Genomic DNA, 13,929 nt, shown 5'->3' with positions numbered 1-13,929 from the left:
TTCCATGTGCTGGTCCTCTCTGGTATCCAAACAAGGACAGTAAAGACTCAACCCCACCTCCAACAAATACAAGAATAGCACAATGCCTACACTGCAGTTTGTTCATTCTTCAAACTGCTAAAGTAATGATTTTCTAAATGAAGGCAGACTAGCCCCTTGTGCCAAACATAGCCTGCACATGTGAATGAATCCTTTAAAAGTGTTTTACAAAGACAGTGACATTAACCTTAATATTATAGCAAATGAATTATAACAGCTGTGCTGTAGTGACCACCGGGTTCTTGGCCACCAAGCTTCTTCTTGTGCAGTTACTCAGTTTGGCTGGACAGCCATCTCTAGGAAGAGTCTTGGTGGTTCCAGACTTCTTCCATTGTACGAATATTCAGGCTTCTGTGCTCCTGCCAACACCCAAAGCTTTAGATATGGTTTTATCCCTTTGCCTCACCATAATTTCAGCATGAAAGTCTACGAAGAGTTCCTTGGATTTCATACCTTGTTTTTTTTTTCCTGACATGTGGTGTGAATTGTGTAACCTCATCTACGCGGGTGAGTGCCTTTCTAAATGATGTGCAATCAGTTCAGTTTGCCACAGGTGGTCTCCAAGTTCCAAATACATCTCAAGAAGAATTAAAGCATTCACAGGACCACAATTTGAACTACTACAGCAAAGGTTTTTTACTTTGTCATTATTGGTTGTTGAGTGTAGATTGATGAGCAAAAATGAACAATTCATCCAATTTAAAATTAAATCTACAACACAATAAAGTGTGCAGAAATTGAGGGGCACCTCCTTCGGCCATTGCAGGCACTCCTTGTGAAAGTCATCTTGTCCAGATAAGTGTATTGTGACCTCTGTTAGCCTGACACAGGCAACCTGACATACTTCAGCATATTAAACAAAATAGCCAACAAATTACAGTAGTAGAATCCCATACAGTATACTAGATTTAACTTTTTACTAACTATAAAGATGTACTTATAGACAATACAGTCATGGGAAACAACTTAATGTAATGTATAATAACAATCTGAAAAAACAAGTAAGTAAAAGCCTGCCCTTAATTTTTAAACTCTGTAACTGATATTCCTTTGCTGTAGCGATGCCAGACCTTTTGCCTAATTATGGAAAGCTAAAAGTTTGTCTTGGAAAAAAATCTGGAAACAAGGCCTTAGCCTTTTTTAGATTGACCTTAGTTTAGAGTCAGGGTATTTAACTTAGTAAATACATTCCCTCTAAAAAATGTGTACTTTTTTGAATGCCAGGCTACCATCTCATCATTACAAAAACACACAAACCCGGAGATCACTTTACTCATGGAGAAACGCTTGTTAAGTATACTGCTACTGATTCATCAGGCAACAGCAGGACTTGTGACCTACATATTATAATCAAAGGTACGTATTATGCTATCTGTTCATTATCTTTAGCCACTTTCTCTTTTTCAGCGGGCTCAAGCCTATCCCAGTAGCATTTGACAGAAGGCAGGAAGCAACCCTGCATACTTTTGCAAAAACAACCACACACACAAGGCCACTCACTGGTGTACTTTAGGTTGGTGAATTAAGTTAACACATAGTATTTTGGGATATAATAGAAAAACTGGACTGAGATATAAACAAGGGTTCTGTGGTCATATATATATATAAAGGATATACAGGTATATATATATATATATATATATATATATATATATATATATATATATATATATATATATATATATAATTTATTTTTTTTTTACTATTTTCTGATTCTTTTCAACTCTCTGTATGTTTATTAGCTGTAATGAATTCATAGTGAAACACACTTGAATTTCTTGAATATGTTATTTTACTTTTTTCACATGAGCCACTCATGACTGATGAACAATTCTTTACAAATTTTTTCTGAAATAAAATAGCTTTTAATTTCTAAATTAAATTGCCAGCTTTATCATATTGATATTTTTACTAATTTTACAATGTCTTTACTATTTTTGCCACTAAGGTTCTGCTTGTGAGCACCCATTTAACCCCATCAATGGGAAATTTTCCTGTGTTCAAGATGAATCAGGAGTAAACTGCACTCTGTTCTGCATGGATGGCTATGGTTTAATGGAGGAGACGGCACAGAGCTACTTCTGTGCTCACGATGGATTATGGAAACCCCCTTACTCTGCAGATTGGCCCGACTGCTCTGGTATGTGTCACTTCCTGTTCCATACAGTTTAACAATTTTGGCCACACAAGGACAACACAATCTTGTTTTCCAACAGTTTCAGGCCATTCAGATACATATTCAGAGCCTTTTCAGTTTATTATGTAAAACAGGAGATGCAGTATTAATATAAGCCATTTTGTCATTCCATTTTCAATAGCAAACCCAAGTCTTGCAGCTCTAAAGCCATCAGAGGAAAGGAGAACTAGGTGCTTTTTTAGAATGCCAAAATGTCCACCTGAGTACACCTTCTGAATGTATGGATCTCATACCTGTAAAACAGCAAGCGACCCAGAAAGATCATCATTGGCTGCGTCTGACTTACAGCATGAGCCGACTTCTCACTCTTGAATGCAAAGGAAATAAACTGCATTGTTTGTTTCCCAGTGTTGCATGGTGTCGTGGTAGTTAGTACTACTGCCTCACAGCTAAAGAGCTAAGGGATGGCAGGCTTTTGGATAACAGGAAGGCTATCGTCAGGAGATTTCAGGAGTTTTCCAAGTGTCTACATGTTAGTCAGTTGGTTTCATACCTTTGTAGATATTTCTTGATAAACAGTAAGTATCCCACAGCAACACGAGTATTGACAGCATTATAATACAAGCATATTTTCTCAACAAACTACTGTATGCACTGCCTGATTTCTGGAACAGTTCACATTTCTGAGATGTGCTTTCTTGACATACTCTGGTGGACTTGAAGAATTGTGTGCAATAAAGACCTTCAGCCTACAAGTCCCTGAAATCTGGCATAGGTTTTTTAAGATCAAATTCATGAATAATTATTTCCTATAATAAAACAAGGTTAAGCTTTTTTCCAGAAGAACAGCTTGACCTTCCTCATATTCGTAAGCTCTGAATGAGGGAGTTTTCCATTGTTCTTGTTTTTTTGACATCAGATGAATATTCATTTATAAGCTGCAGATGGCGGTTTACCCAGTGCCAATACGAGGCCACATGTCAAAGCATTTCTTTGTGTATTTCCTGCAGATTCAAGTTCTGTCTTCTGTCTAAGTTAAAATATTCTAAGACTTGAAAGCGTTACAGTTGTTTTATTATTACTTTAACATTATTGCTGAGTGCTTTTGAGAAAAGACAATTTATTCCTTAGTGGAGATTTAGTAAAACAAATTACCCCTTAATGGTTTTTACTTCATTTAAATGCAAAAAAAATGTTTATTTGGACTGTCTGCATGCATTTCCTTATTGAGTTTTGACAGATTCCTATAGTTGCCATTTGAGATATAATGGTTTACTATAATATATAAAAAAAACCTCAAAGGAAACTGCAAGTAATCTGTCCATTTTGACAGCTTTAGCATTGCCGTTTATATCTAGCTGACTGAAATACAGCAGCAGCATGGTGGTGCACTGGTTAGATGATCCCAATCTCAGGCCAGTGACCTCGTTTATGAAGTCTGAGTACATACAAAAACAGATTCAAATGTGCATACACAATTCCCACATAAAATTGAAAGGGGAACTTGCATACATTTATGACAACTGTGACCCATCCATATGAAACATTTCAGAGAAACTGGGAAATTACGACACCCTAGATCAAGGAGGGAAATGCAGCCAAACCAGTTTAATAATAATAACTCATGAGTATAATAATTCATATCACCGATCTGTTATTATGACAAACATATTACACTACAAAAGTGATGAATATGATGTATTTGAATTCCCTTTTAAGAGGGCCAATGCTGTGTATTTGCACTGAAGAGCCTTTTTGTTTCCTTTGTCAGTTTATATCAACTACCTGTTGTCACTTCTCAGGGAACTGGCTGACAGGTTAGGAATATCTCAGTCAAGCTTCACTCTATCGTGCCCACTGTATTGGAAGCCATTAATCAACCGGTGAGGCTCTACATCCACTTTACATATGTTGTGAGCATACATACATTCCACATGACATGTTTTTGCTAAAATAATAATGACAATTTGCAACAGTGTCTGGTTCTGCAAATGTGATTGAAGAAATTTAACTTGTATTGCCATAAGGGTGCCTAGCGAAGATGAAGCGACTTTTGTTAACTGTATGCAGTGACATTCTATTAAAGCACAAGTCATCTGTGATGCCAAGATGAGACTGACAAATGTTGTGTCTCAGTGGCCTGGGTCAACCCCTGATTCATGTATTAAGCAGCAAAGTAGCTTTGAGAGATGTGATGGTGCTGTACGTAATGGCTGCCATGTTGTTGAAGCGACTGGTCGAATCCTCATTGTTTTATATGGCCTGTCATTACATATACCAGGTGATAGTGGTTACCTGCTCAGATGCTGACACTTTACACCTTTCTTGGGCCCACCCAGAATGTAGAGAAGAGGCACTAAAAAGCTACATATGATCTTGTGCTCTCAGTTGCAGAGCACAACCAGATATTCTTGAATGCAGGTAGCGGGATGTCAGTGTGTTAGGTGGGAGGCTGCTTTACCAACAAATAAAGTTCTGCAGTATTGTATGAGGTTAATTAGCATGCTCCATATATGGATGCAGCATGGTGGTGTTCGATGCACATTCATGTATGCATTATTACAAGGTGATTGTTATTTATTAAGGGTAAATTGCATAGAAACTTGCATACACCAGGTTTTATAAATCTGACTTTTCTTTTCGGACATACACATTTTGCTTATATTTTCACAGTCGAATTCCTTTCACATTCTGAGCATCTGAGTAGATAATTGGCATGTGGATTATGTAACACAAGTTTTGTTTTAATATTTTTTCTTTTTTTCATGGATGTTTTTCCATTGTTTGCCGTTGCCTAGCATTGGTCATCATTCGGTCCTGTTCAGTCTTTGATGATTTTTTATATGTAATTTCTCTATGAAAACACGAGATTAAACATTTTTCTTGGCCACCACTAAAAAATACTTGGGGCAATTAAATTATGTAAAAAATATAATTTTGGGTGGCATATGTCTTTAAATTCAATATGGTAAGAGTTTTCAAATATTCTGTTGGTAAAAGATGACCAAACAAGCCTCCAGACATTGACAAGGAAACAAACAAATTCACACCACCACAGGGAAGTAAGGCTAACTGAAGGATGTAAGACTGTTTGAAGGATTAAATATTTACACTGTGTATAGGCCACAAGCCTCAGAGCGAACAGTGATTGACATAGACAGTGAAAAAGAAATTCGTCCGCATTCATTTAGAAATAATAGAGACTTCATAAAATTAGTATTAGTAATACACAGCACTTGGAGGTAAAGCTTAATGTATTTTAATTACTTCAGATATCAAGACTTCTATACTGGCAATTTTAGATACATTTTTAAAGGGAGAAAGCTAAAAAGTTTACTTCAAAGATTCATTTCAGAAACATGACCCTGATTTCTCAATAAAACCTAATGCTTATGTGCTGTAACAAGAACGACCAAGAGACATTGGGAAGGTTTGGAGCAGCCACCCATATAATATTTCCTGGCTGCAAAATCTGTTCAAAAGTAAAGACATGTTCACACAATTGAGTCCAAAACAGAACTGAGTATCTTCTTAAGATGGTAGCTTTTTAAACCCCAGCAGGACAAGTGATGTCATCAGGATCAGAACCGGAAGTAATGTCGTAGGCTGCACCAGAACAGGAAGGGATTTCCCAAGAATGGTCTGAAGGAACTGAAAGAGAGAATTAGTGCACTTCGCGACTCCTAGTAGGGCGTGGAACTACATTTATTCAGGCCCTTTGGTTGACCCCTAAACACGCGTGTGTGACAGTGCATATAAAATGTAATTAAATATTAATTTCACCCCTGTTCTGTTTATTAGTTGTAGGCTATGGCATCATACTATGTATGTTTTGTCATGGTAGGCTCCTAGGATGACCCTATGTCCATTTATACTCCTTATTATGTAGGCTTTAACAGAATGCCTCAAATTACATACTCTGACCACGCTGTCAAGGTTGATTGGTACTAAAGTTCAACACTACCCCCACTTTTACATCTATAACTCCTGGCAATTAGATATGGTTCCAGAACAGGCAGGAGAGAAAGTTGCACATTTATTCATGCATTAATGCATTAAGACATTTTAAAAAATAAAAATGATTAAAGTTTATACAATGGATAGTAACTCCATCTCATAGATCCAAAGATGATGGTTTTGAAGCCCACATCCAGTCACTATCCATGTGGCGTTTGCTCATTCCCGTTGTGTCTACTTGTTTATTACCCCATTATTATCATTATTAATTATTTGTCTGACGCTTTTATCCAAGGCCACTTATGACATTTGAGATACAATTTGTTACATTTCTTTTGTTTTTTTTTTATTTGGAGAACAGGCAGTTGAAGTAACTTGTTCATGGTGACACCACATCAGTAGCAGGATTTAAACCCACAACCTCAGGGTCTGAAGTTCAAAGACCAAAGACTTATCCACTACTCCACACTGCCTGCCTCTGTGCACTCCAGTTTGCTTCCGACATCTCCAAAGACGTGCTGGTTAGGTTAAGTGATGATCCTTAATTGGATCCATGTGAGTTTCATTGTACATGGGAGTCAGCACTGCAATGGACTGGTGTCCTGTTTAAGTCTGTTTCTAGTCTTGCTGCCATTACTCCCTGAATAAGTTCCAGCAAACCGTGACACTGAGTTGGGTTAAATATGTATAGGAATGTCATGTTGTATTATATTATTATAGTTTACAGTGTACATCAATTGTTCTTACCATTAGAGTACAGGAGTTGAGTGACATAATAGAGAGCCCTCTGTACAGCTTATGTTTTATTTGGTAATTTTTCTTTTTCTTTTTAACTCTTGCAGTAAACAGATTTGCAAATAATGGTTTCAAACCATTTGAAATGTTATTTAAAGCCTCCAGATGTGATGATATGAACCTGATGGAAGCCTTCACTGAGAAATTTTCTACTGCACTTGGAAATATGGTAATGGAAACTTGGCATGAAATATATCTGTCATATTCAGAAGCCCATGTTTATTCAAATCTATAAGCTAAGCTATAATTAATAGTAACTGCAATCCATCCAACCATCCATTAATTTTCTCAGCCTGATGTATCTGATTCAGGGTCACAAGGGACCATAGTGTATTCCATCAGCCACAGGCACAATGCAGGAATCCTGGTTAATATGCTAGTGCAGCCCAGCACATATACATATCTATACCCACACCTACCCAAACATGGAGGAAAGTTACCCCGGGAAGCACCTACTGTATGTGGGATCCAAGATCACTCACTCAACCTGCACATGTATTTGCTTCACCCATGCTTTCAGCAGCCACGGGTAGATGCGTCCACAAAATGCATTTCCAGAGGCAAATGTGCAGGTACTTTCATATTCCTTGTCTTGGCAGCAATAATCTGTCAAAATTTCAGAAATCATTCAATTTCTATTGATGAGCTGAATGTACATTGTTAAACTCAGCAACACAATCTAGAGAGCAGTATGGTAACACATTAAAAGTAACACCTTTATAAATTGTCTGATTACTTTTCTGATTACGAAAAACCTGAGGCAATACCTATCTTAATGAAGTGAAAGTACCTGCGTTATTATTATTCCAGCAGCAGAGTGTGTAAGGCAAGATGCACATTTATGAGGTCATTTAAAGGGGAACAACTGCACAGCCAAGCACAAAAGAGTATGCCAGGTGAATTCTGTTAACAGAAACCTATAAATAAAGCTTCAATTTGACTAAACATATTTATAAAACACAAGAAAATTACCACAGGTGTTTTATTTATGGATTTACAGTAGCTGAATATGACTTTTAACTCTTTTCTGTACAATTTAATAAGCATTTTGACTCCAGACATTTTTTTGTCTATGTTCAGTAAAAGTGGATTTTTAAGAAACCAGGTTTCTGCCTTAACTGGGTCGTTCGGGTTCACCTTAATCACGTTGTGAGCACATGTAAGCAACTCGTTAATGAAAAGTTTGCTTCCCATGCACAGACTTTTAATATGTGATAGTGATATTAAACTGATGTGCTGAGACATTTACAGGAAAACATCAGGACAAAAATTTGGGAGCAGTGGTGCACGTAAAACTAAATTTTGCACTATGACCACACACTGCACATACCGCATTATCAGTCAAAGCAATGGGGTTGTTGCTTTGCACCCCCTGAATTATCCAGCTCATGCTCCTTGTGACTTCTTTTTGCTCCCAAAATTAAAATTTAAGACTGAGGGGAAAAAGGTTTGCAATCATGGAAGAAATACAGGAAAAATGCCAGAGTATCTGGACATGGTAAGGAAAGATGAGTACATATTAACCAGAATGGGAGAAACAAAAAGTGTATTGCATCACAAGAAGAGTATTTTGAAGGTAGTTATAAGGGAAAGTTTCATAATTATGTTTTTTTTAGCAATTCTGGGAATTTCTGGGTTTCCCCTCATACATCTATGATAGCAGCAAATTTTATATTAGGTAAATAAAAGGCAAAAGAAGAGAATTAAAATGATGGATGAACCTTGACTATAACCTGTTCTAAATTTCACAAACTGTAACGCTAATACTGTATAACAAAATGCTCTCAGAGAAAAACTATATTGATCACTTTATATTCTATCCACGTATTTTTCTGAACCTTGAAACCCTCATGGATCACAAAGAGCAGTCACTTATGCCAGCAGTTCTAGATGTAAGGCAGGAGCACACCCTAGTCTGGATTCAAGTCAGTTGCAGGGCACAATTACTCACACACCAAATAAAGCTCATAATTAGTATTAAGTAAAATGATTTGTGCAAAATTGAGTTTGTCACAAAAAAAATGAATTTTGCTTCGAGCAAAATATGTGCCATTGGCACAAGAAGAAAGGCTTTTAGTTCCCTTCTGGAAATGTTTACATGCATTAATTTCTTGTGCATCTGCCTGTCATTTAGTATTTAAATTAAGATCTCTATTGAAAAAAACATTACTGGACACATTTCCTGTCACATGCAAACATTTTGTGGAGGCACCAGACATGTTCTGGAAGTATAATCCCCACTTTGTAAACTATGGTGGAAAACTTTAAAACCTCACAATTGAGAAATCACCCATGAAATGAATTTTAGTGTTAGTTTCACAAAACTATGCAAATTGAAACTTGCCTGTTCCGCTCATCACCACTCAGGAGGAGCCAGTTTAGGGTCTTCAATAAATCTAACCTGCACATTGTTAGAATATTACAAGAAAATGTGTTACCTAGAAAAAAAATGTCATTAACTGTTGAAGAACAAGGCGTCCTCACAGAAAAAAGTGACTGTGACAGGATTACGAGCTCCTGTAAGTACCTGAATCTGTTAGACAACTGTGCTCCTGTTGCGTGTAAATGTTATAGATTAAACCATACATTAAATACTTCAGATTCAAACATATATGCAATTTAGACTTGTTATAGTAACCAGCTACTATTTAAAAACTTGGGAAAAAATGTAATCTTAAGAATTAATATTTATTCATTTTTATTATTTCACTAGCCACACTACCTGTCAAAGACAGATAATAGAATAATGTATAAATATTTGCTACCTCAGCTACTTTCCTTTGTATTTGTGTGTGTTTGAACGTCTCTTCACCGATACTCCCTCTCTCGAGAGCCTTGTTCTCAGACTTTGACATTATTTTTGAGACAGCTTTCTGGTATCCTGTCCACTTTTATACTTGCCATCCTTGACGGTGACTCTCCTTATGCTGTTTCACCTCTTTGTGTGTCTCACACTTCCTCTTTTGTCTCATCACCAAAGCCAAAATGACTAATCACACCAAAGTTAAACTGACCAATCAGATTACGCAGAGCAACGTGAGATACAGAGTTTAGTGTTTTATTATATACAGTAGTAGGTTATTGTTGTTTATGTTCTTCCCATATCCCAAAGTGTGTCCAGTACATGTAAGTGTGGGTATGTGTAAGAGTGTGCCATGCAGAGAACTGCTGCCCAAAAGTTGGTTACGAACCAGTAGTCTTGAATTGGTTATAATATGAGTCCATGAATAGATTCATTATTATTTTAACTAAATTTATTTTGTACTCAGCTAGATTTCTTTTTGTGGATTTATGGTCTTGTATTCATGTCACTTTCCACCTGGTTCTCCAGTTCCTTTCCACATTACAAACACAAAAAGTCCCATGCTTAACTGCCCTTATGTCAGTAATTATTTATGTTTTTATGAGCGAACCTATCAAGAGTTGATTCCAGTCTTGTGCTTCTTGCTTACAGGATAGGGTTCATCTTCCATGACCCTGATCAAGAAGGATCAGGAATAGATAATCAATAAGTGAAAGCATTATTTTGTGCCCATTGTTTATATTTGTTCTTTTAGATGGTGATAATAAGAATCATAATAAACACTGTCTATGTAAACAGGCATCCCCTTTGTCTTGCTGGGATCTATTGTCCTTACAGTATTAATATGAATTCTGAACTGCCTTAGCAAGTGATCATTTCTCCATAAAATATCAAAATCAACTAATCCATACTGTGAATATTTCTTAATGATTGCATATTAGAAGCACTGAAACATATTCAGTGATCCATGTGATTTATTGATGTTTCAGGTTCCAACATTTTGCAGTGATGCTGATGAAGTAAAATGCAGGCTAGAAACAATCCGCAATGGACGATGCCTGGAATACAACTATGACTATGAAAATGGATTTGCAATAAGTGAGTTAATTTATCCATGATGCATAAATGCATGTCCCAGATCTATTTCTTTATTTTGTTAAGTTCTAAGGAAATCTAGAAAAGCTGAAATGTAAAGGCATGTCACAGAATAGTTCCCTAAAAAAAACTTCAGCTAGTTGAGGATTTATAGTATCAAAATAGGCCAGAGGATAGTGAGACTGGAAAATACTAAGCAGTGCTTTACAGAGGTGGGTCTTCAAGAAGTGTTTGAACATAAGCAAGGTGGAAGCACTTTGGAAGAAACTCATCTTCATCCCCATTGCTGAAAATATAACCAGTCTGTTTGCCATCAATGAAGATTTTAGTGTTACACATCATACAAACAGGGCTACAAAGCAGTTTCACAATGCTGTTTTCCTCATGCCGGAATATACTCAAAAGTTTAATCTGGAAGCTCCAGTCACAAGAGAGGTAAACTGCTGGTGTGCCATATCAGAAGCCATGCTACAGACTGGGACATGTTCTGGTCACATGCAGACAACATCGATGAGTTTGCAGAAGTAGTTGTTAGCTTTGTTAACATGCATGAAAATGACATTAGCCCTAGGGTAACAATAAACACCTTTGCTAACCAAAAACCATGGGTTGTAAAGCAGTGAATGTTCATACTTCTGTGTAGAATGCAGGGAGACCACATGTGGTGAGAGTTGGTAGTTGTGCCTCTAGCATCATCATACTCATTATAGAGCTCCACGAGGCTGTGTACTCAGCCTTCTGCTCTTCGCCTTCTCCACTCACGACTGCATGGCCACACATGCCTCCAACTCATTGTTAAATTTTCTGATGATACAGTGGTGCTGAGTTTCATCTCCAGCAATGATGAGACAGCATACATGGAAAAAGGGGTGAAACTGGCATTGTGTTGTCAGGGCAACTGCCTCCAACTGAATGTCAAAACCAAGCAGCTGGTGGTGGACTTTGGTAGGAGACAGCAGTGGTCCTACAACCCCCTCAACATCAATAGAATCGCAGTGGAAAAAGTGAGCAGTTTCAAATATCTGGACCTTCACATCACCAAGGATTTGACATGGACTGAACATATTTGAGCCAAGTCCAAAAAGGTGAGGCAGCATCTGAGACAGCTGAGGAAGTTTTCCGTCTCTCCAGTGACCCTAAGAACTTCTTACTTTGGTGCTGAAGAAAGTGTCTTGATTCAGAACATCACCTCTTTGTTTGGGAGCAGCCGTGTAAGGGCCATTAATATACTGAATACTTTTTTCTATAAATTATATCACCTTAGATCTACCATTTAAATTTCTTTTTTAATTGAATTGAACTAAATTGAATTGAATTGAATGTATCTGTTTGTTAACTTGGTGGCATGGTGACGCAGTGGGTAGCGCTGCAGCCTCGCAGTTAGGAAACCCAGGTTCGCTTCCCAAGTCCTCCCTGTGTGGAGTTTGCATGTTCTCCCAGTGTCTGCGTGGGTGTGCTCCGGTTTCCTCCCACAGTCCAAATTGCATTGGCGATTCTAAATTGTGCTGTGTGTGGGCTGGTGCTCTGCCCTGGGTTTGTTTCCTGCATTGTTGGCTGTGATTGGCTCCAGCAGACCCCCGTGACCCTGTAGTTAGGATATAGCGGATTGGATAATGGATGGATGTTTGTTAACTTAATTGTACAGTCTCATGCCGATTCAGAGCACATTTCACTACATGTTATACTTTTATAACCGTTTATGTAAAAAATAAACAGTACTAACATTTTGAAATCTTCAATAGATTAGCAAGGTGTCACCCTATCAAAAATGATTTGTGCCTTCTGTACCAGCATGCTTTAGAAGTGCAACCGAAATGATTGCTTTTACCCATGATTGAATGGAGCACATTTTTATGCACCTCATAAATTTTGAAAGTGTGTAGATGTAGTCTTAAAAGAAGTTAATAACACTTTAAAGGCACTTCTCCTGTACACTTTGCTTGGTCCTAGCTGTGATAACAACTTCGCTGACTTGCTTCACTTTGTACATCCATTAATCCTACTTCTAGCTATATAAAGGAAGTACCTTTTGAGTTTTTTTTAAATATTGCTGTAATGCATTAGTTTTATTTTCTTAGAGAAACAGACTTTAATCCTCAGTCCTTTAATAACAGCTTTCAACAATGTAACATTGTTGTGATGGAGTCTGTTTAATGTTTGAACCCTGGAATGTCAAAAATATGAGACGATATGTCCATCCATCCATCCATTTTCTAACCCTCTGAATCCAAACACAGGGTCACGGGGGTCTGCTGGAGCCAATCCCAGCCAACACAGGGCACAAGGCATGAACCAATCCTGGGTAGGGTGCCAACCCACCGCAGTGAGACGATATGTTTTAATTTATAATAAATTTAAATAAAAAAACAATTAAGTAGGAATCCACATAAAGCAACCTTCTCTTTATGTATTTGTGATTCAGACATACCTATTTTTTAACAAGTACTGTAACAATGCTTGCTATAGCAGATAAAGTGATACAGCTTACTCATAACATTAGGATAATAGAAGATCAATATATATAAGTATATACAGACAAACTATAATAGAAAACAACACAAAAAGTAAATCTAAATTAGCTTGGATTTATTATTTTCCTTTCAGTTAGAAAAATACACACATAAGTGTGTGAATTCTCTTTCTTTAGTCATTATGTAATAGCAACCTGAAATAATATAGGCTGGCTTTTAAATTCTCTTGTCAGTGTTCTGGTCTTTCAGCTGGTTAGATGGATTAGTTTTTATCATTTTTGGCACCTATGGTTTGGCAGCAGCATTGATTGACTCGCTTAACCCCCACTCTCCACCTCCACTGTTAACATGTATAAACATGTGTGTCATGCGTTGGTTGAAGTGCTGTGTGACACTACTCTGAATTAATTAGAGGTTAGTTAGGTTAAGTTAATGGAAACTTATTTTAATTTTACTACTGAATTTAAGAAGCAAAATGTATACAGATAAAGATTTATCCTTCACATAGGTTCTTACTTTCAGGAACAGTTGTACCAATAACTGAATCTATTTATTGATATTATGATCTGGAGAGTTTCCTTGACGCATAATATGGCGAGGCCTCAAAAAAGAAGCTAGGAAGCAGGCCAGAA

General features: G+C 37.2%; 1 protein-coding gene across 3 annotated transcripts in view; it reads left to right on the top strand.

The window, feature by feature from the left end:
* svep1 (sushi, von Willebrand factor type A, EGF and pentraxin domain containing 1) overlaps positions 1 to 13,929 on the top strand; it is a 348,473-nt gene that overhangs the window by 144,999 nt on the left and 189,545 nt on the right. For all 3 annotated transcript variants that reach the window (XM_039759390.1, XM_039759389.1, XM_039759388.1), the window contains exons 11-14: positions 1,264 to 1,395; positions 1,988 to 2,179; positions 6,976 to 7,097; positions 10,721 to 10,829. In XM_039759390.1, coding sequence (XP_039615324.1) covers positions 1,264 to 1,395; positions 1,988 to 2,179; positions 6,976 to 7,097; positions 10,721 to 10,829 — 555 coding nt within the window. The remainder of the gene's footprint in view (positions 1 to 1,263; positions 1,396 to 1,987; positions 2,180 to 6,975; positions 7,098 to 10,720; positions 10,830 to 13,929) is intronic.

The sequence above is a fragment of the Polypterus senegalus genome, chromosome 7, assembly GCF_016835505.1.
Source record: "Polypterus senegalus isolate Bchr_013 chromosome 7, ASM1683550v1, whole genome shotgun sequence".
Taxonomy (NCBI): domain Eukaryota; kingdom Metazoa; phylum Chordata; class Cladistia; order Polypteriformes; family Polypteridae; genus Polypterus; species Polypterus senegalus.
This window is presented reverse-complemented; position numbering and strand designations above follow the sequence as displayed.